The sequence below is a fragment of the Passer montanus genome, unplaced genomic scaffold, assembly GCF_014805655.1.
Source record: "Passer montanus isolate IOZ18808 unplaced genomic scaffold, ASM1480565v1 scaffold125, whole genome shotgun sequence".
Lineage (NCBI taxonomy): Eukaryota > Metazoa > Chordata > Aves > Passeriformes > Passeridae > Passer > Passer montanus.
This window is the reverse complement of record NW_024359278.1, coordinates 66,076-87,609: the sequence shown is the minus strand read 5'-3', so window position 1 is coordinate 87,609 and position 21,534 is coordinate 66,076. Positions and strand designations below refer to the sequence as shown.

At 39.4% G+C, this 21,534-nt stretch overlaps 1 protein-coding gene across 9 annotated transcripts in view; it reads right to left on the bottom strand.

Annotated features, from left to right (window-relative positions):
• WDFY3 (WD repeat and FYVE domain containing 3) overlaps positions 1-21,534 on the bottom strand; it is a 151,377-nt gene that overhangs the window by 86,027 nt on the left and 43,816 nt on the right. For all 9 annotated transcript variants that reach the window (XM_039698437.1, XM_039698439.1, XM_039698430.1 and 6 more), the window contains 3 exons: positions 14,771-14,981; positions 8,007-8,130; positions 432-541 (listed from right to left, as the gene is read on the bottom strand). In XM_039698437.1, coding sequence (XP_039554371.1) covers positions 432-541; positions 8,007-8,130; positions 14,771-14,950 — 414 coding nt within the window. In that variant the 5' untranslated portion in view covers positions 14,951-14,981. The remainder of the gene's footprint in view (positions 1-431; positions 542-8,006; positions 8,131-14,770; positions 14,982-21,534) is intronic.

Below are 21,534 nucleotides of genomic sequence, written 5' to 3'. Positions count from 1 at the left end.
CAGAGGCAGGAATGATTCACTACCACCCCCATTCATCATTGCTGCTGGCCTTGCTTTTTGCAACTGCTGTGGCCCTCCTCCTATGAGGTGTGCAAAGTTCAAGGTCTGAACTATTTAGGTGCTCTGTGTGTCATGCATCTCATGGGGCACTAAGCAGCAGTATGCAAGAGAAGCCTTTGGGCAGCAATAAAAGTTGCATGCATTATTCAGAAGAACATTATAAATTAAAGTCTCAAAACCACTCTTTTTTCAGGCAACTGAAACCACAAGGAGCTAAAGCATAAGTCCTGTGGCAATATAAGAGAAAGAGGATCTTAACACAGAAAAGCAGAATATAGTTATATCTTTTGGAGAGTGTTCATGCAGTTCATTTTATTATTGCTTTTGTTCCACTCCATAATTTATTTTCAGCTTTGCTGTTTCAGACTAACCTGTCCTGATGAAGCTAGTAAATTGATTGTGGTGAGCAGCATCCAACCTCTACTTGCTTCTTCACTTTGATTGACCTCCAGAAACTGGACTATGGCACGACTTGCAGCCTCTGTAGGAGGCAGTAAAAATGAAAAAAAAAAGTAAGAATTCATTCTGTTAGTCTGCAGAAGGGAACATATCCTCTCAGCAGCCCCAAGCACTGAGCATAAATTCACCTTTACAGCACTACTTAAAAAAGGACTAGGTTTAGGCCTATGCCTTCCAGACACATTCCAATCTTCGAAACACACACACTTGGCTTTGACACTGGCGAGGTGGCAAAAAGTACATTCTTTGGTCGCACACCATCCTTTGACCAGCAGACAGATTTCAGTAACCTGCAGTGACGTCTGTTTGACTAGTTTTGCTCTATCAATACACAATATACTTTTCCTAGACATCAGTTAGTGACCTCCGTGGAAACAACTGAAATTTCTGGAAAAAAAGCACTGCACTGAAACAACAGTATGGAGGATAATGGGGATTTTAGGGAAGAAGTGCTGAAAGACAAAAGGGGAAAAAATAGGAAAAAAAGTAGATGTATGATCAGCAATTACCACATCTCCATCCTACATCTTTTGAGAATGAAAACAGTAACAGCTTACAGATAATTCTAATGAATGAGAATCACTTCTGGATGCTATTCCGTATCAGTCAGAGCCAAAGACAAATAGCCTAGTAAACAAGTTATCAGCCTCAATAAATGAATCAAGAGAAAATGCAACCCTATATCACTGCTGCATGAATACACACTTATGTAAGAAGTCTATAATGCCAGTTGTGATGTCTGCCCATTACCTTTAAGAGACATCTAAAAACATTTTTCATTAATAACTGTGTATCAATCACCTCCTGTGCTTTTAGTGTCAACTAGGACAGAAAAGGAAGGTGAATAATATCACATAAAAAAGAAATTACAAAGGAATTACTAATGGAGGAATAAATCTGCAACTGAAGAAAAATCCTATTTAACTATTGGGTTGTTTGCTTCATCTGTTGTTAAGATTCCCCAACATGTACCTGGGAAGTTTATTTGAAAGGCAGCACATTTCATGTGGCAAAATACTTATCAAACTTGTGTATCAATTACAGTGAGAAGATCACTTTCTGAAGCATCACACTGTAAGCTGTGCAAATTTGGTTCATTTGTTCAACAGCTCCTCTCTCATGTTTTTGTCTGGCAGACTTTTTCCCATAACAGACTTTTGTACAAACCACTGGCTTTTCCAATTCTGGTGCTAAAGTAAGGAGAGGTCCCTACCACTTCCCTCCATGAGACTGAAATAAAGTTTGAGATACCAAGGTGAAAAGTAAGACAATTTATAAAACTCACACAAACAAGGACAAGTAAGATTTCCCAGCATGCTGACCTGAAACTACCAGTGCAAAGCACTGGTGAGATGGTTGGGTGTATGAACAGGCCAACTTAGAAAGCACAACAGCTATGACACAGTTGCATTTCCTACACTAAAGGCACAGGCAAAATGCCAGAATTCCTGACAAAAGCTATTTTTCCTCAGTTTTCCTCATGAGCCAAGCATGTCTAAAGCAGGCACTGCTGCTACAAGGACAGTGCCTCACCAGCACAGCATAAGGTTTGATTTTTTTAGGTCTATTGTCTTTCTATCCCACCACAGACAGAGCTGGGCAATCAGTCTCTACCTCCAAGGGACTGTCTGTGCACACCAAACAGGGTGTGCACAGCCTCCTTTGGGCACAGTCTCCAAAGCCACCAATGGAATAAGGGCTCATTCAGTCATCTTAGAAAGCAAGACTCAAGGGTTAAGGCCATGCTTCTGAAAAAGCTGTCATGCTGCTGGCATCCTGGCATAGCAGTTGAACACTATAAATAGCAGTTTCAAAACTGTCACTCTTAATTAAGCACTACCTAAAACACAGACAGCATTTTAAGTGCTGGAACACGTTCTCTTGTCATCTGCTCTGAGCAAATTTGATAGCACTATCATTTAAGATTAACTTCTATCATCAGCACTAGTCTTAATTTATTCCTTGTACCTTTCCCCTGTTTTTGAAGTGCCCAAGTCATCATTTAGTAGAACATCTTCTGTGTGCCCCACTCAGATGTCCTTAGCCCTTCAGCTTCTGCTGCAGAAGAAAGCCAATTCAGTAAAACTAAAACTACTAAAACTAACTAGTAAAACCAGCAAAAAGGCAAACAGAAAAACCTATTAAATAATATGTAAATATACCTATCGTGACAATGGTGCAAGCATGTACACGTGAGTATGACCATGATTATGTGGTTACATGGTTAATACACAGGAGTCAGATTTTCCAGCATGGATTTATATATATTCATTATATATGGAATAGACTCTTGGTAGAATCAAACAACAACATTTTTTTCACGTGTAAGAGGTGCACTGCATCCTGGACTTCAGAAAACCAAAAAGGCAGCAAGCAGTGGGATTAAAGTAATTCAGATGGGTAGCAAAAATCAGTGCTACAAGCACTGTAAGCAAAGTTGTTGCCTATAGCAATAGTACTAAGGGCAAATTTAGTACAAGAAGCTTTTAATTAGATGATCTAGAACCATAAACAGCATATAATAGCATAATCAGACTTCTGTACAGCTTATTCTGGAGGGAATATCAGTGAAAAAAAAAATCTGTGTATGTGCCAAGGGTGGGAGGTGCAGGGAAAGGTATGGATGGGTGTGTCGGGGTGGTGAAGGTCAAGCTGAAGTCAGGGATCCCTTCTCTAACAGAGCCTTCTAGAAGTCTCTGTCTCTTCTTTTGGGAAATGCCTGAAGACACAATTAGGTACCTAAAGTTACAGAATACAAATAATTCCAACTACCTAGATAGTAAGAGACAAGCATCAACCCAAATGAAAATGTGATGGCACAAATTCTGCCATCCATCATCGGGAGCAGAGTTGGGCTGTCATCACATGTGGCAGACATGAAGTGGCTGATGCCTTTGCAGTGTGCAGAAATGGAGGGCTGCTCATCCGAAGATAAAACATCTCAACTGTGCCAGCTTTTAGCCTCACTAACGCAGATGATAGAAGAACAGGCTTTCTAGGATCTCTTGGAAAGGCTCTATATTGTACTATACTTGCCTTGCATAAGATATGGTAGAAAGCACCACAAGCAAACAAAGTCAACCAAAAGTAATAAGATACAGGAGCTGTTGATCAGAACTGGCTTTTAATGAATAGTAGCTGACGGGACACTTATTTTTCCCTTTCAGAGCAATTTCTATAAACACAAACCAAAATCACCTTGTAAAGCAAAGTCCCTCACAGAAGAGGAAAAACATTTATATGCAAAGAAAAAACCCAAGATGTGCAATCCCAGCACAGCATGTGAAATCATTTCCAACAGTCTACTCTCAGCAGAAGAAAAGTTACCATACCTAAAAAAGTCTGAAAGCAGCCCTTAAGTGCACTTATTTTATTGACAAAGATCCTCCCTATCAGGAAAACTTCAGACTTCATTAGGGGAGGAGCCTGAGTGGCACCTTAGTAGCACAAGAAGATCCCTTCAATTATCATCTGTAATTCACCCAAATGCAAGATGCACTTAAATTATACTAACTTCTGTGAATTGAGGATAAACATAAAATTAGTTCTGCTGATGTGAGAGAGATTAACTAAAAAAAGGAAAAAAACCACCAAAAAAACCCAAAAAACCCACCAGAGTTTGCAGATTAATGTATCTTTAAGAAGAATAAAGGTAGGCATTCTCAGAGGCCAAATACCAACCACTGATGTGGTTTTCTGCAATGATGAGGAATGTTTATCAACTTGATCTCCCAAAATGGTTTGATGATGAGATAATAATAGTCTTTCAGCAGATCTGCTAAAAAAATGCCTGAGGAGGTTAGAAGCATTTTTGGTGGTGAAACAGTTTGAGTAAATCTGTGAAATTAAGAGGAAAAGAAAGAAACTGGGGGCAGAACCCCTCCCCCCAAAAAAACCCACAGACTAAAAAAAAATGAAAAAAAACCCAAACCCCTCAAAACCAAACAAATCAAGAAAAAAACTCCCTAAAAACTAAAAAGAAGGGTGAAAAAAAATCCAAACTGAAAAAAACCCCAACCCACCCTTCATTCCCCCCAAAAATAACCTTTTAAAAAAGATAAAAACCACTACAGCGGTAAACAACAACTGACAGTGCTGGAGGTAGGAAGGATTACCTGAACAGCCTAGCAGTACAGTAAAAATAAATTCAGCATTCAACAGTAAATACTTTAACAAACACAAACAGGAAACGTTGTAAATATAAAATGAAAAACTGACTGAAATTAACAGAGACACAACTTAACTGAACTTAGAAGGTGCACAAAGCAGTAATGTACAATAGCTAGACAAATAAAATCACCAAAAAACCAAACAAACTTTTGAAACTGTGAAAGGAGGCAGGTTAAAAAGTTCCAGACCTGTGATGTACCACTTTGCTTTCTCATGGTTCAGTTTTCTACCCTTCTTCAGTTTCACCTGTCCTCATAACCACTTATTCATATTCTGTCTATAGGATGACTTTCCAGGTAGCAGGACTGCCCATCACTTAGGGAATCATTCTGAATCTCCCTGGGATAAATGTTAATGCATTAAATAATAGGCCCTGACCAGATGTCATTTCGTGTGCTCGAGAGGGAGACAATGGAGAGGACTGAGTTAGAAACCCATTTCAGTAAAAATGGAGTAATCACTGCCACAAATAATAACCAATAACCACCAAATCACAGGTTTGCACACCCTCAACTGATGAAATATGTGAAGCTGTTTAGAGTGAAAGAGAGGTGTTGGTTAGAGCCTGGTGCCAATAACACCAGGTTATGGCCTGTCCCAGCTGTGCCTGTCCTGTTTCTCAGAAGTCTTTTTCAGCTCTGAGCCAGATGCACTTGCTCCCAAAGGAAAAGTTCATCTCAGAACTGAGACTATACTAGAAACAGATGTTTGAACATCTATTTTACATAGCACTAACACAACTTTTTGATCAATTCAGACACAAAATTTGACTTATTTGTGACAAATGTGGCAGCTAAAAATCTCAAGTATATAAAGCTATCTCACCCATGACCCCACCATCTTCTAAACAGACAGACAGTCCATGGCAAGGGAAACTATTCACTAATCCTCATGAACAGTTACTGCTGTCATCAGAAAATCATCCCTGTTGTACATCAAAGACTGAAACCTGCAAGATAATTTAATTCAGATGTAACTGCTTAATTTTTCTTACTATCCCTACCAGAGAAATAAGGCAGTTGAAATGCAGCTGAACACACAAGTACAATGGCAATGTTCAGAGACCACTCAAGACAGGGTGCTGGCACAGTTACTACTGAATCACAAAACACTGTTCTGAGAAAACTACTACAGTCTGCCAAGAATAACTGAGATATGCCTCCACCATTGCAGGCATTACTCACATAGCTATTAGCATAAATATTCAAAGGCCTGATGAAAATAATTGCCCTGTGTTCCATTATCAGATGGAGTAGGGAGAAAAAAAAGAAAAAGCAAAGAAAAAACAAAAACCCCACAAACAAACAAACAAAAACAATACCAAAAAAACCCCAAATCCCCAAACAACCACAACATAATGACAGGCAAGATTTAACCATACCACATTCCCCACTGTAAAATACTGCCAACACATTTACAGAAGTCAAGTCCTTGCAAAATTTCTTACCCAACATTAACTATCAAAAGCTGACTTTTGACTGTATGGAAAGCTTGTCTCTAGCACAGGCTCAGCTATTTTGTTGACTTACATGGAGCACTTCACACCATGAGGAATTTGCACTTATATATTACCAGAGACATTTCCTGCATGTTGTTGTTACTGAAGTTTTTTACTTTTAAAAACATACTAGGAAATATAACTACCTGTCAGCAACTATTAAGACATGTTATATTGTTTTGTTTGAGACACAAAAAGAATGGAAGTTCTAAAAAAAATTATGCAAGAGTCTTCACAATCCACAGACAAAGTATGTAAGTTTTAACATAAAACATATTCTAAAAAGCCAATAATTTCTAATTTTTTTTAAATCAGCATCACAGGAAATGTGTATCTAGCTCTAATAATTTTAACACAGAAGTCTACAAACTGAGTTTTAACAGCATGTTAATTGGTTATTTCTGAAGAGGGAACTGCACCCCACTAGTCCCACCAAGAGAGTCACAATGCAACTGCACAACACGGACCCATCAGGCTTTCTTGAGGTCTAAAAAAGGTTTTACTGACCAGAGTAACAGCAATCCTGATAACAGAGGAAAAATGACTGCTTCCTTTTTTAACAGAAACATCGGTATTCATTACATTAAAGCTTAGAAGAGCACCAAACTGTCTTTTTAGTCATTGTGGACAAGTTTCCAAGTGGGGTGGAAAACGAGAAAAATACCCCAAACCAGCACCATCAACAAAAATCTACCTCTGACTTGTGAGGTTTTAAGAACTGGATTATCTTGGAGCAATAAGCAGAGATATAGCTGAAGTAACACACAAAAATGGTTATTCCCTGCAGAATCCAACTGACTAGCAGGCAGAACAGATGTTCCCTGGGAAAAAAGGTCAAGCAAACACCTCCGTTCTGCCAGCACGGCTGTTGGACACTTATTTCCCCCTAATACTCAAAGAAAAGACGTTTTGCGCTTGTTTACCCATAGAGAACAGGTTTTGTCTATGATATCTGTTTAGCCATCTGGAATGTTTCACTGCTTCACTGTTAGTCACTCTACTTTAAATGGAAATATATTGTAATTGGCACAGTTTGTGACTCCTGACTTCCTGCACAATAATTTTCAGAGCCTTTTCCAGTCCTCATTTACCACCAAATCCAAACTGAGAACACAGCACAGATCTTAAAATTATCTAGTAGGCAAAGACTTGATACTTCTTGGAAGCATTCCTCTTCAGAAAAGGAAGTCTAAAAGGAAAGCTAATGAAAGCACCCTTTTGGTGCACTGTCCTCAGTTATGCAACTGCCAATACAACATCATCTGATACATTCAGGGGTCAACAGAACCAAATCACACCCTGACTGATTTAATAATCAGAGAAGAAGAGGAGTCCATTGACATTTTTCTAGGACTGGCATTGTTGGTTTGAATGTGGGACTTGCTGTACTTTCACATATTATTAGCTTCCTGGCCAGCAGCTAATTTAAAATGCATAGTTTTGGAATGTTAACATATCCAAGTGACACAACACACCACCAACAGGCACCTCAGGCAAGATACAGCAGCTGTTCACATGCATGTTCTTGGCCTCCTCCTCCTAGTAGGTCATGCAACTGAGTTCACACTTCTCTCTCTCATCTGCTGAAATTTTGTGGAACTCAGCTTTCTCCGTAACCCAGGGAGGAAACCTCTAACCTCTTCCTCCTCCTCCTCTCTCTCTCAGTCCAAAGGAACAAAAGACAACACATTTTCATTGCTAAAAATTCAGTTTCTGAGCCTGCACAGCTGCTGTGAATGGCAGCTCTTAGAATTCTGACTGATCTGAAAATCATGACGCACAGATGTGGAAAAGGCCACCCTTGTGCCCCATGCAATACCTGTGGACTTATTTGATGCTCTCCGTCGAATTTCAGTCACCATCAATCGTGACACTTGAGTAGTAAACTGCAGGAGGTCAGAAAATTTCTCTGTCATTGTACTTGGAGGAGCATTTCCAAACACCTAAACCAAGAGAAAAATGGACGCGTTAAAATAATTACGTTTACAAGGATCACTACAAACTACCATGTTCCTTTGTGAAGAAGCATTCCTATGGAGATTACGAGTTTTCCTTTACATGCTGCAGTATTCATCACAGCACTGGTTTGCACAGTGCATGCTCTAAGATATGTTCAGGGTTGGAATTCAGACCTCATTCAGGGAGGTAAAATCTGATGAATGGAGGGGAAAAGAGAGCTGTAAGTTTCCTTGCAAGATGAAAACCCTGCAGAGCCCCAAAAGACTGAGATTGCACTTAATGGGGTAAAGAACAGGTACCAGACCAAATTCTCCATCAGGACTTCTGTTTTTAAAATCAACTCCTTTACTATCTACTAAATATAATTACATGTGTAAAGCATTTTAAAAGGACTAAGAATTAGAACTGCCCTGTTATGTCCTTCCTCAATAAACTGACAATACCAGGAAGTCTCCCATGCTGCTGATATCCCAAGGACTTACTCTCCTCTTCTGACATCCTCCTGAACACAACAGCAGGCTTTTTTTTTAATAAATTGCCACTTAATTCTAGTAACTTATTCTTCATGATTAAGCATTGATTTTGTTATTAAATAATGTATTAGATCACATATAACAGGGAAAAATGTGTTAACTCTGTGGTATTACACTAAGCTGTGGAACACAATCTCAAAATGGATTAGCTAGTTGCTGCAGTAATTTACTCTTCATAGAAGACTGCACAAAAATGTGCAGTCTTTATCCACATTTCCAATGTAAAATTTGCACTAAAATTATTACAATAAACCCACAGTATTCATTGTCAAACAAAGCATGCAATCCCAGTTATGGTATCATCACTTGTGTTAGTGCTGAAGAAACAGAATAGCCTGAACAGTCTCTGCTTGTTTAAATTTTTCTCCCTTATAGATATCTATGTAGCCTTCAGTAGTGTCCCTGATGAGCATAAAAGGTGTCAGTATTTTTCTAGCAAAACCTATGTTCAACAGGTTATGCTGGCCTCCCAGAAGGAGGATGTGTTCTACAACAGTACAGTTGATTTGAACTCAACAGCTGCTTCAACCCTGCCTCCTCTCTCTGGGTGACCCAGTTATCCTATTACAGCTGAACTGCTGACATACTTGGCTGAAGTCATTCTCAAGTCCAGGAACATCCAGTGAAATCCATGATTACAGTCAACAGGGATGCAAGGTAATTGTGGTGCCAGCTAACCTTGGAACTCCTAAGTCACTGAAGAAGACTTAAAAGGCAGAAGGAAAGAATAACCTCTCTCAAAGTTTGACTTCTTACCTCCCTTAGTATCAGTTGCTCTGGCACATCACAAAACAGCCAAAAATATTTCTCCTGTCTACTTGCACTGCAAAGTCATGATGAAATGTAGCCAGAAATACAACACTGAAATGGAACACTCAATTTCCTCAAAATAAAAGTAATTTTCACCAAAGGCATAAGTATTTCTCATACTGGAAAGATTAACCACCATTATTATTAAAGCAAGCTAATGGAAGACCAGACATTACAGGCAGACAACTGTTTTCTGCAGACCAAGAAAAACACCCTTCATTTGAATAACAGACTACACAACATGCCTAGTACAGACAATCAAAGTTTCCCTAAATATTTCACAAGAACTCCTTTTGCCGTTGTCTGCATCAGCTCCCAATTCATCCACGAGCCCCTAACTTCCACAAAGCTGTAAGAAGGGAAGAGGACCTTGAGGTTTGCATGCTCACATAACATAAGCAAGATTATCTAGACCAGAATGCATATTAGCGTCCTGTTACCACTAATTGTTTAAAGTTCTTTCACCCAGACCAAGCGAAGAGGAAAAACTACTGGCCCTGTTACCTGTCCTGGACTTGCTCAGATTTGTCAGCAGTTACCAGGAAACACAGAGAACTCAAAGTTTAGGTAAAAGATTATCTGAGGTCAAGTGGATTTTAATTAGTTGCCCATAACCAAGTTTGCACTATGTAGTATAAGCATCTCCACTGGATATTTATACACCCTTAGACTAAAAGTGGTAGTAAAAAACAGGAACAGGATGTTACACATTTTAGCAGTAAATCACATTTTAATATGGAAAAGCAAGGTTCTTTCAAGATAATGTAACAATGTCCCACTATTCAAAACCAGCCTCTTCATCATTCCATCCATTTTTCTCACATAGTGCACAAGCACTACCACCACGCTGGTAGAGCAGTGCTTCCACAAACTCACTGAACTCTGAAAGGAGCCTTTTGAGTACTCTTCCACGGGGCCAATCTTTTGTTAATTATGCACCAATTTAGCTTTTCATTACTATGTGATTCATCATTCCATAAGCCTCCCTGAACAATGAAGAAAAACAAATGGTCTGTAAACCCACTGCTTACCAGAACCAGCAAGATGGTTTTATTCACAGCAGGTTTGAGACATGCTCTGTCTATAAACCAAACTTAAGAATGCTTTAGCTCTACTGAATTTACTGATTAATAATCCTCAAAATAAAAAAATAAAAAGGAAACAAAGCTGTGTTTCCCACAAAACTTAAGTTACCTCTGAGGAAAGGAAAAAATTCAACCCCATGGCTAAGCAAGAAAGCCTCAAGAGCTCCTGGATACCCTGGTTATTTAATTGGCTGCCAGCTACTGGCCACTTGGATGCCTCTGGGAAGCAGAGTTACCTTCCTCACTCTAGATCTCTGCATGCAGCAAAAATAATACTTCTCCCAGGACTCCCCACTGCATTTTGTGTGCACACACACACACAGATTCCAGCCACACACATGCAGTTCCCACTTCCAACAACTCACCACTCTGGTACAGGAGACATTCTGGAGTACACGTAAAAGGATGGCACAGAAGTTTTAATATGAGCTTCACAATTTGTTTGAGTTTCTCCTCCTAACACAAACATCCCAGTCTTGTAACAGAAAATGCTTTTATAATATACCATCATAATATTTGCTTAATGCAGTAACAGAAAAAGTACCCTATCACACTTCAAACTCTTCGACAGAATAAAGATAAGCATGGAAAGTAACTGATGGATGGATTCAGAGCCTGAATTTGAACAAAGTTATCATGTAAAACTTCTGCACCTAAGGATTATATTTGAGAAACAAGAAAAACTTTAGAAAGGAACTTCTAATAATGTTTTAGTGTTTCCTGACAGCAAAAGTGTCCCTTCTCAGAAAAAAACTGTGTCAGAATTTTAGAGTAAACCAAGATTTACCATATCTGCCACTGAAAATCTCTTCCAAGACTCTTTAGAAAATGAGATTTTTTCTTGCACCATTTTTTATTCCAATCAGAGCTTGTCTTGCTGTGACCTGCAGCATTACTAAGCTAGCAGGATTGTTCTAAAACAAGCTGTATCAACAAGAGTTGACACTCCAGAAGACATAAAACTAGATAAGCTGTGGAAGCCACAGTAGACCCTGTATGTGAACATCAAAAGAAGAAGGTGGCATTAACCAGGAATCTAAAGAGGTAAACTGCAAAAGTAGAAATAGATGGCATCACAACTGCTCAGCCTCTTGAATAGAGGAAAACAAGAATGCCTTTATATGAAATGCAAGGGAAAAAAATCCCCCTATAGCAGAGACAGGATGAGATCTGACTGATCAGGAAAAATCAGTTTGGTTTGGCTTACACTATCCCAGTTAATCAATGACTAAAAATAGTTATCAAGGTCTATCAGAAAGGAAGTGAAAGAGCAGAAACAATGCCTGCTTTCCTCAATATGTCAAGCTATGATCCAGATTTTAGAGACTGAAAATTGAGATGACAACATCTGGCAAGAGCCTGTATTTGTGGCACGAAGGACAGCTCCAAGAAGCTCACAAGCTCAAAGCAGGTAGAGCTTGAGGACAGTGATGTTAAAACTAAACAAGGAAACTGGGGGGAGGGGGGTGTGGAGTCAGGGAAATGAGGAAAGAGGAAGAAAACTGCCAGAAGTAGTACTGAAAAACAAAATATCTGGCAAACAAGCAAGAATGTGCCTTCAGCACCAAGTTCACTTCAGTAAAGAAGGGTACAAAAGAGTTGCTAGGACTCAGAGAAAAGAGCCCCTAAACAAAACTAGATGGATTCTGCAAAGAATCGAAAAGAGACATGGGGAACCTGGGAAAGGAAAAGCTACTCCAAAAAAGGGGAAAACTGAGGAAAAGCGTAGACAAGATGCATTCATACAAATAAAAATCACAGAAACCATCAATCTGTTCAAGAATATAAATGGTACCTGAGATTATTTAGACAAGAGCCGATTTTCAATAATTGATTGATTTAGTTTAGCTACTGATTTAGCTACTGATTGAGTTTTCAGAATGCTTCAGCACATGAGCTGAATAAGGGACAGTTAGAACATATGGTGCAAAGACATGAAGGAACTTGAACTGGGCTTCAGCAGAATGCAGAGGAGAAGCTGAGAATTAGGACAAAGCCAGCAAGTGGTATAAAGGGAGAGGGATGTGTATTAAGAAAGAAAACAAAAAAGAGAAAATGCAGAAAAAATGGAGAAATTAAAACTTAGATTTTTTTTTCACCTCAGAAGTCTAATCAAAGTCTTTCTCTAGGCTGCTATACATGCATTGCTACACTAGTTTTACTTAAACCCAATAATATCACCACTGCAATTTTTATAGATATAATGCTTCTGCCAGTAGTTACCACAAAGGTTAAGAAAAAATTCTTCTCCACCTGCACATCAGAGTTAAGTGCTGAAGAAGCTCGAGTGGGGGCATTCTGCTTTCCAGAAGCATCAGCCTCCTGCCACCACCAGAGGGAGATTTCTAAGCGTAACTGCATCAAAATAATCTTCATGGGCTCAAGGCAAGATTAAGATTATACCGTGTTAATTTGTAAAAACAAACCAAGAAAGTCCATAACTAAAAGGCATATAATCTAAGATAAATTAAAGAGGAGGCGTATGAACTGAGCTTACTTCTCCCAAACTCACACAACAGGTTACCAGCAGAAATAAGACCTAGGGCAACAGAATGGCATTCAAGTGATCCATCCACTAAAGCACACTACCTACTAGATTGAAAATCCTAGTAATGCCATGTCTTGACTAGGATTAATTTTTCTACACAGCATTGCTGTAGTTTAACCTCAACTTGCACCACACTGGCCCATTGCTCTCAGATGGAATAGGGCAGAGAAACAGCAAGGTAAAAGGTAGAAAACTCATGAGCTGAGGTAAAGACACTTTAAAAGGGAAAGCAAAAGCCATGCAAGCAAGCAAAGCAAAAAAGGAATTCATTCTGCTTTCCATGGGCAAGCATGCCCAGCCTTCTCCAGGACTGCAGAGCCCCATCATGGGTAACAGTGACTTGGGAAGACAAATCACTTTGAACATCCCCTTCACCTCCCTCTCCTTCTTGCCCCTGTTTTTTACGCTGAGCCTGACATCGTATGTGAGGGACATCCACTGGGTCAGCTGGGGTCACTGAGTCTCCTCCCAGCTCCATTTGCACTCCCAGCCTCTTCATTGGTGGAGTGGGGTGAGGAGCAGAAAGGCCTTGCCTCTAAGTAAGTGCTGGTCAGCAATAACTAAATCATCCTCATATTGTCAGCATTATTTCCAGCACAAATCCAAAACACAGCCCACCCTAGCCACTATAAAGAAAATTAACTCCATCCCAGCAAAACCAGCACAAGCATGCAAGCAGCTCAGTGTCTAACACCTTCATAAGCCATACTTTCAACAAAACATCCTTTTAGTTTTTGGATTATTCCAGTTCTCTGAGGTAACATATACAAGCACAAATCTATCACCCAAGAAGTAGAGAGTAGGAGCACACAGTGGGGAAAAAAACAGAAAGCTAGATGTGTACCTACTGGTCCTTCACGACCCTAGAACTACCACCAAAATTATTATTCACAATAACCTGCAGGGTAACTGACTGATGTAAGACATCAGGAGGATTTAGTTCCTATTAATTCCAGTGACAGTTGCCATAGTTCTGCCTCAAAACAAAATCTCAGTGCCTGCCTCAAAACAAAATCTCAGTGCCTAAGTACAAGAGAGTAGTGCAATATGAATGCCACAGTAAAAGTGGCTATTATACATTCCCTACAGATTGCTTGTTCAAAATCTCTCTTGTTCATGAAGGGAGATTCAGACTCAATACATAGAAAAAGGTTTACAAGGGTGATAAGAACATAGAGAATATATCATATGAGAAATTAAAATTGTTCAGCTCATGTAGCCTAGAAAAACCAAGTTGACAGGACATATTATGATTGCTATCTCTAAATATGCATCAGTTCAATAAATGCAAAGAAGGGAGAAGAGCTACTTAGACTCAAGGACAGTGCTGTCACACAAAAATAGTGGGTATAAAGTTGCTCGCAAAGTTTAGGTTGGAAATCAGATGACTATAACAGCAGTGAGCACTGCAGAAAAGCTGTCAGTCTATATGCATCTGTGGATTACACTTGAGAAAAAGTGATAAGAAAAGGAAATCTCCAAAGGTAAGTTTATCCCCTAACACAAAACTGTGTGAGGATAAGAGAAAAATTGAAAGGATGTCAGTGGGAGAAAAGCTGTTGTGCTAGAACCAAAAGGTCTTGGGAATACAAAACATGAGCAAACAATTCAAACAAAGAAAACACTTCTTGCAAATTGCCCGGCTTACCCTGTTGAACACAGGTAACATCATGTAAAGTTTTTCTTCCTGCTCTTTCTGGGTCATGTGCCGTGGAGGATGACAGAGCTCTGTGAAGAGGCGCCGCAGATGCATCAGGCCCAGCGCGTTGTCCTGGGGGCTGCACTCCTCCTGCCGGGGCCGGCCCATGATCCTCTTCACCATATTCATCTTGGCTGACTTCGGGAGGCTCCCTTGTATCCTGCTCAGAAAGGAAAAGGAACATGCTGAGTACAAGAGACTGAGACTCCATCAAAGCCTTCAAATATGTAGCACCCTCTCTGACAGCAAGTACCACACTGGAGTTAAGAGCATTAGCTAATTTTACATGCTTGGCATTGATTAGGAGAATTTAAAGCCAACAACCTGAAAGAGCAAAACATCTGATATTGTCCAGCAGAAAGCATTGCTGGCCAGGCTTTGAACACTGCAAAATGCTTTGGTACTTTTTAATGGATGAGTTTTACGATCCTTTGGTGCACATCCCATGGCATTTACAACAGTGTTATCTCCATAATGCAAAATATTCTCAAATTCATTCTAGAATAAAAACAGTACTTTAAAATCTAATCAAACAAGACCTTCTAACTCTCTCAGACATCAGCTTTATCATACAGAGACAAGCATAGATTTTTTTTCCTGACTTTCCTGTGCAAAGAGACAAAGCTGTCCAGTGGAGCTAATGTTCATCTCACCCCTCAGCTACTGGCTCTGCACAATAACACCTCACTCTTCAAAACAACATGGACCAAGTCTTCCAACTGTGCAACTAAGTCTGTCAGGCAGGACATTGCACGAGAGATGTGAGGGTCAGAACAGGTAAATCCCTAAAGAGATGTAACCAATCAGACACTGCAGCAAAAGGGACTAACCTCACAACCACGTTCATGTTAGGGAAGGGGTAAGGGGAATACATGGAAAAGTTTCTGCTCCATATATAAAGACCACCAGCAATTAAATACTCCACAGAATTGCAATGCCTACATCTCACTGCTTAAATGCAGCCAAAAAACCAAAGGTCAGTAACAGCTGTAAAAATTATTCAAGAGTAGAAAATGCCTTGCAGCAAGAAACTTAAAGAGCTTAATTATTTAAACTATCAAAAAGAGAGGTTACCACAAAGGGTCGATTAATAAAAGGAGAAGTGATGATTCCAAAGGTGCTGTAATTAGAGCAATGAAGGGAAAGCAGATGTTACTGAAGAACTCCAACCCAAAGATTAAGGTGTGATGAAAGACTGTAGCTCGGTGCTAAAACCAGGAAAACAACATCAGAAACAAACTAGAGCTATGCTTGTAAAAGTGAAGGAAATTAACTACACATAAGAAACATTAATGAAAGAAAAATATTGTCTCTCTAACCCAAGAAAGAGATACCTTTCTGGAACACGTTCAGAAAACGTATTCATGAAGTATTTTATTAACGCACAGTAAAACATTAGGAACTAAAGCTAATGAACATTTTAGCACCATTATTTTCATAATTCATAAAATGAGAAAATGAGAAGTCAGCAAAAAAGCTAAGCTAAGTTACAAGCCAGCAACTGTAAGTCCATGCTGGAAATGTGCACTGGCTTTTCACAACTGAGGAAAAATTAGATAGAACTGAGTGCTGTCTTTTAGCATATCATCCCTAAGAAATAACATAAGTAAGACTTTGAATCAGCATTAATCACGCAGTTAAAAATAAAACACAGTTTCCTCCAGCAACCCATAGCTTTTCCAAAACTCCTCAGTTTGAGGATGCTTCTCTTGCTGTAGCAGGTAAACTAATAGAATACCATATCTGAGCTTAAAGACCCAAACCTTCACTGCCTAAGCAGCAGGAAAAAGTCTGCATCTTCTTTTTAATAAATCTTTTGAAAACAATATTTTAGATTTCTTTTTATGATTCACAAAATATTGAGAATTTATATACCCACCCAAAATTCATGTTGTCATGAAATCCATGACTGCTGTGGACTTTTGCTCATGTGGCCAATTTTTCTTTTAAATTCTACTACTTTGTTCAGCCTAACCACACACCTAAACCAGAAATTTACACTGGTTCAGCCACACACTTGTAATTATAGATCTGACAAGGTTTGTACAGTCAGAGAAGTCCAAAGAAATGTTACACACTATTTTCCTAGTGTAAAGGAGCCTACTGGAATGGCAGTTTTGATCTGTTTAACTCCACTGGGGCAGTTAACCCCAAGGGAGACAAATGCAGAGAACCATTACAATAGTCCTCACTTCCTCCACACAGTCATGGTCCCTCCTGTCTACTCCTCACTACAAGAAGAGGAGAAGGGAGGGGATGTAATACCAATTTTTTTTTTCCCAGAAGTAACAGAATTCCAAAATAGATACTATTTCTGGAATTATTCCTGTGTTTCTCTCTTGTTAGAAAAAAGGCTAGTGTGGGCTCCAGGCAATGTCATCTGAAATATATTGTACATAAAAGCTGAAAGAATTTCTGTGATTTATTTTTGCCTGCCCAAAACTGGTGATATTTTGTCTGGTTATCACAGCACAGATTGTCTATGGGAAGAGAGCTGTCAGCTCTGGGACCTTCAGCATTAGGCCCAAATCTTAGATATATGAAAAGGAGAAGTGAAAGAACAGTTATATTGCTACTTTGTCCTGTACAAATATTTTGACTGCTCTTTTCTTCATTTAGAATTAGGCCTGCAGAAGAGAAAGCAGTACACCTAAACCTTTCACTATAAACAAAAAGTATAGAGAAAAAAGGCTGCTTCTACTCTAAGTGAAAGCATCTGCACTATTAATCCTCAGTCAGTCCCGACCATCACATGTGAGTTGAATTCAGCATCAAGACCTGGCAGACCCCTTAATGTCAAAAATGAAAAGATTCCAGTATTTTCAGTAACAGCTACTTCACCTGCTCACAACTGCTTGTTTACATCACATGACAGTAATTAAGACAAGCAAACCCAAAAGCTAGGGAACACCAGTCTTATAAATGATTGTGGAGCTTGAATTTGGCCTGGCTCTGCACATGCATTGCAGTAGAGTCTTAAATTGCACACTCACTTCCTACAGTCCCCAGTGAGCCTCCTGCCTCTCTCAGCAGATGCTTCATGAGCAGCTGGTTGGTATTTTGTTACTTCATCCCTCAGAGCATCACGCTAAACCTTGACTCCTACAACCTGGACTGAAAGGCTGCTCTGCACGCCCAGTACTGCATTTCCTCAGGGATCAGAATGCATCACAACTAATAAACCAAGTTCCTTTCACAGATCTGCCCCACAGCACAGGCATTGCAACAGTCTCAATATCCACACAATGAACACACATCCTCCCTTATGCTAAAATTGATGATGTCTAATAATATGGTATCTATTTGAAGATGCCTTGGAGAGCAGCTAATCCTTCAATCTTGCAATGTTTGAATCTTTCTGCTTGCTTGCGTTGTGTCCCTTAGAGACCAGCTGATGTCCTTCTCCTCTCAGCTTGTGATCTCAGAGCTAAACACCCAGTACACCCAGACACAATTAGAGGGCAGCTCCAAAACCCTCAAGAAGAATTTTGTGGAAGTGGCAAGGACAGAAACCTGTTCTCGGCACGGGAGTCTCTTCCCTGCCTCGCATTCCCTCTTCTGGCACGTACATCCCACTGCTACCCCACATTCTTTGCTACACAGCCCTGATGAGTTTCTTCCCCCAGCAGGCACACTCTTCAGAGGGAATCTATGAGTTGGACATTCCAGCTGTTGGGTGTTTGGCTTTTTTAAACTGAGGAAGAAGTTAGAAGTTATTCTGAGAAAGCAAACTAAGCAAGTGGAAGTTCTATGACACAGCCCCACCATGACAGGCATGTAGTTTATCAGGAGGGTTGAAGCATTTCAGCCATTGTACCCACCTTCTGCTACTAGAGCTAAAAATGAGAATTAATGGCAGTTGCAGAGCATCACGTTCTGTATGGACCAAGACTAAAATAAGACACTTGATGAGTAGATTACAAACATGCACAATAAAATCACTGCTCTTGTAACAAACATGACAGTTTTCTCTTAGTGGTAGAAGCAGAAGAATCTCCATGTAAGGAGAAATGAAGCAAGCAGTGAAAGCACAGCATAAGCATCCTCACTTTAAAAACTGCCCTTTGTTTCCTTCCACAGGCTGTCAGATGGCTGCACATTTCTCCATGAGCATAAGTGAGGCTGACCCATTTGAACAGCTCTGATATAAAGCCATTCACCAAGGTTCTTCACTTTACTGTTAAATTTATACAGGAATCCTACAAGATGAACCCATGACATTCTCCAGAAATTTCACAGGAGTTAGTGTAAGAGCTAATTTCTACCCTTCAAAATATTTTAAAGTGTTTTCTACTGTTAGTGCAAGCTGTTGGAAAAATGATCATAAATTACATTACAGAAAATACCAACAACTTACAAAGCTCAAAGGCAGACACTACAAGAAAAACACAACACACACAATCATTAACACGAGTTAGGGTATGATAATGCATGGGTAATACTACTACAGCTATCAAAACATTTGTGAAGAAAAAAAAGTAGACAGAAACTGCATGAGACACACTCATTTTCACAACAGCTATTATAAATCTGAGCCCTGCATCTAGTTCCAAAAGGATGTTATTTAAATAAGCAGCTAGGTAATTAACTGCTTAGTAATTACAGTCACAAGTGCCTGTTTCTGCAGGCACTATATTGTTATTACATCAGCAGCTTAGCAGTGAAACAGGAATCAACTTCTCTCTTTGCAGATTGTAATGGGACACCAGTACACAACTCCACCCCAACTATCTCAGGACAATTAAATGTAAGTCTTCTTTCTACAATCAATCACAGAAGTCCATTAGGATCAGTAAATTCCACACCTGCTAGTTCCCTCCCCACTAGGTCTGTTACTTCTTTCCTGAATTTCAGGTTCCCTATGCATGTAGTGAATACTAACACTCTGAGGATGATCACCAGTATGCACTATTCAAAAGGACATTGTTTGGCCTTCAAAGGAAACAATAAAGAGCTGTTACTGGCTAGATAGACATCCATTTTTGCTTAGAACTGAGCAGGAATAAAAAATTCTCTTTGTAGACAAAAACATCAGTAGGAGGGGAAGCGAGGAACACAACTACTTCCTCCCATTCCCTTTCCCCCCACCAGTCCTGCCACCAAACACAAAACAACTACTCACACACAAAGAAAATCATGCACAAGCAAGCTGTGTTGCTGAAAAGGATGCCATGAGCTCTCCCTGACAGACTGAACTGGCACACATGCCTTTGGGGAATGTTGCCTGGTAGAGAGCCTGAAGTAAATCTCATATTCTGCCCCAGTAATAAAAGTGCCTATTCCCATACTCTTGTATGATTTCCTCTTGTTAAATATCCAGATGTCTGGCTGAAACAGGAACTATTTCATTAAGAAATACCCCCAACATGAAAACACCACCAACTCCCACTCCACCTTTTAAGCGTTGCTAAGTATCGTTAAGGAAGTTAAGGAAGGTGCGCAGGCAAGGATTTGCAAGGTCACACTGTTATATCAAAGTCATGACTTTTGTGTGTATGGTTTGGCTTTTTTCCTCCTCTGCTAAATAGCAAAATTTGAAAAAATTCAAAATTTACCTTAAGCAACCTTATGTTCCCACCTAAAAACAATCTTGACTTTTTTAGATGAACAGAAGAGCTAATACTGGTCTGTTTCTATAGGTTGAAGAGCTGCTTACAGAGGTGCCTCAGTTCACAGGGTAGTATCCAAACCTGAAAATTCAATGCAGCTATTTTTTGCTTTAACACCTCTATGAAACAAACAAACAAACAAAAAAGCCTTGCTATCCTTATTCAGGACATGTTTTTCCTGTTCTCTGAACTCCAGTCAGATGACAGCTAAAGATAAAATTTCTCTGTTATTTGCAATATTAGAAATGCTATTCTTATGCTCAATCTGACCTTAATGCCTTGAAATCTCTGCAAAACCAAAATTCCTAATGCTTCAACAAATATGAAGAACTTTAGTAACTGTTTATTGAGAAAGATAAAGATATAAAACATGGACTATCAGTCTTCTTCTTCGATTTCCCACAAATTATTCATGATAATGACACATAATAGCAAGTGCTGATAGAGTAGATTTCCTGTGGTTTGTTCCCTCCTGAAGGTTAATGTTTTATATTCAGTGTAAAAGGACAACAGTTAAATAACAGTGATACTTTTGATCTATGCTGCAGGGATGGAGGAGAGCTGTCTTTCTAAAGACTAATATTGCTCATACTCTTACTTAGTAATAACTTAAATGAAAATGATCTTTAGTTATATCAACTTTTTGGACTTCATTTTGTTCAAATAAGAAAATAAAGTACTGCTTTTGACCTCTGCAAATAGCCTGTTTTTTCCCCTGACTTACCATGTAAAGCTTGTATCTAGAAGACAACTGTCACTGCATTTTCTACTGCTTTAATAACCACATTTCCCAAAATTACTTGCACTACTATAACAAAATAATTTCAAGCTACAAACACTTCTTCTGCCACCTCCAAAAAATAAAGCCTGTAAACCAAAGTATTAAATCCTACCCCAGCTGAAAACTGTGTAGTACTTCTCCAAACTGCAGCTGAAGTTGCATCACTTTTCTTCATTGCTATCTCCATGCAAGAAAAGCACAGACAACTTCCAACACCTCGAGTGGAGTCCCACAATCCAGAATGCCCTTGGGACTGAAGACTCTGAACATCATTGTTCAGAGCAATAGTACAGGACAAGAGTTACCTGGCATGAAGGACTACC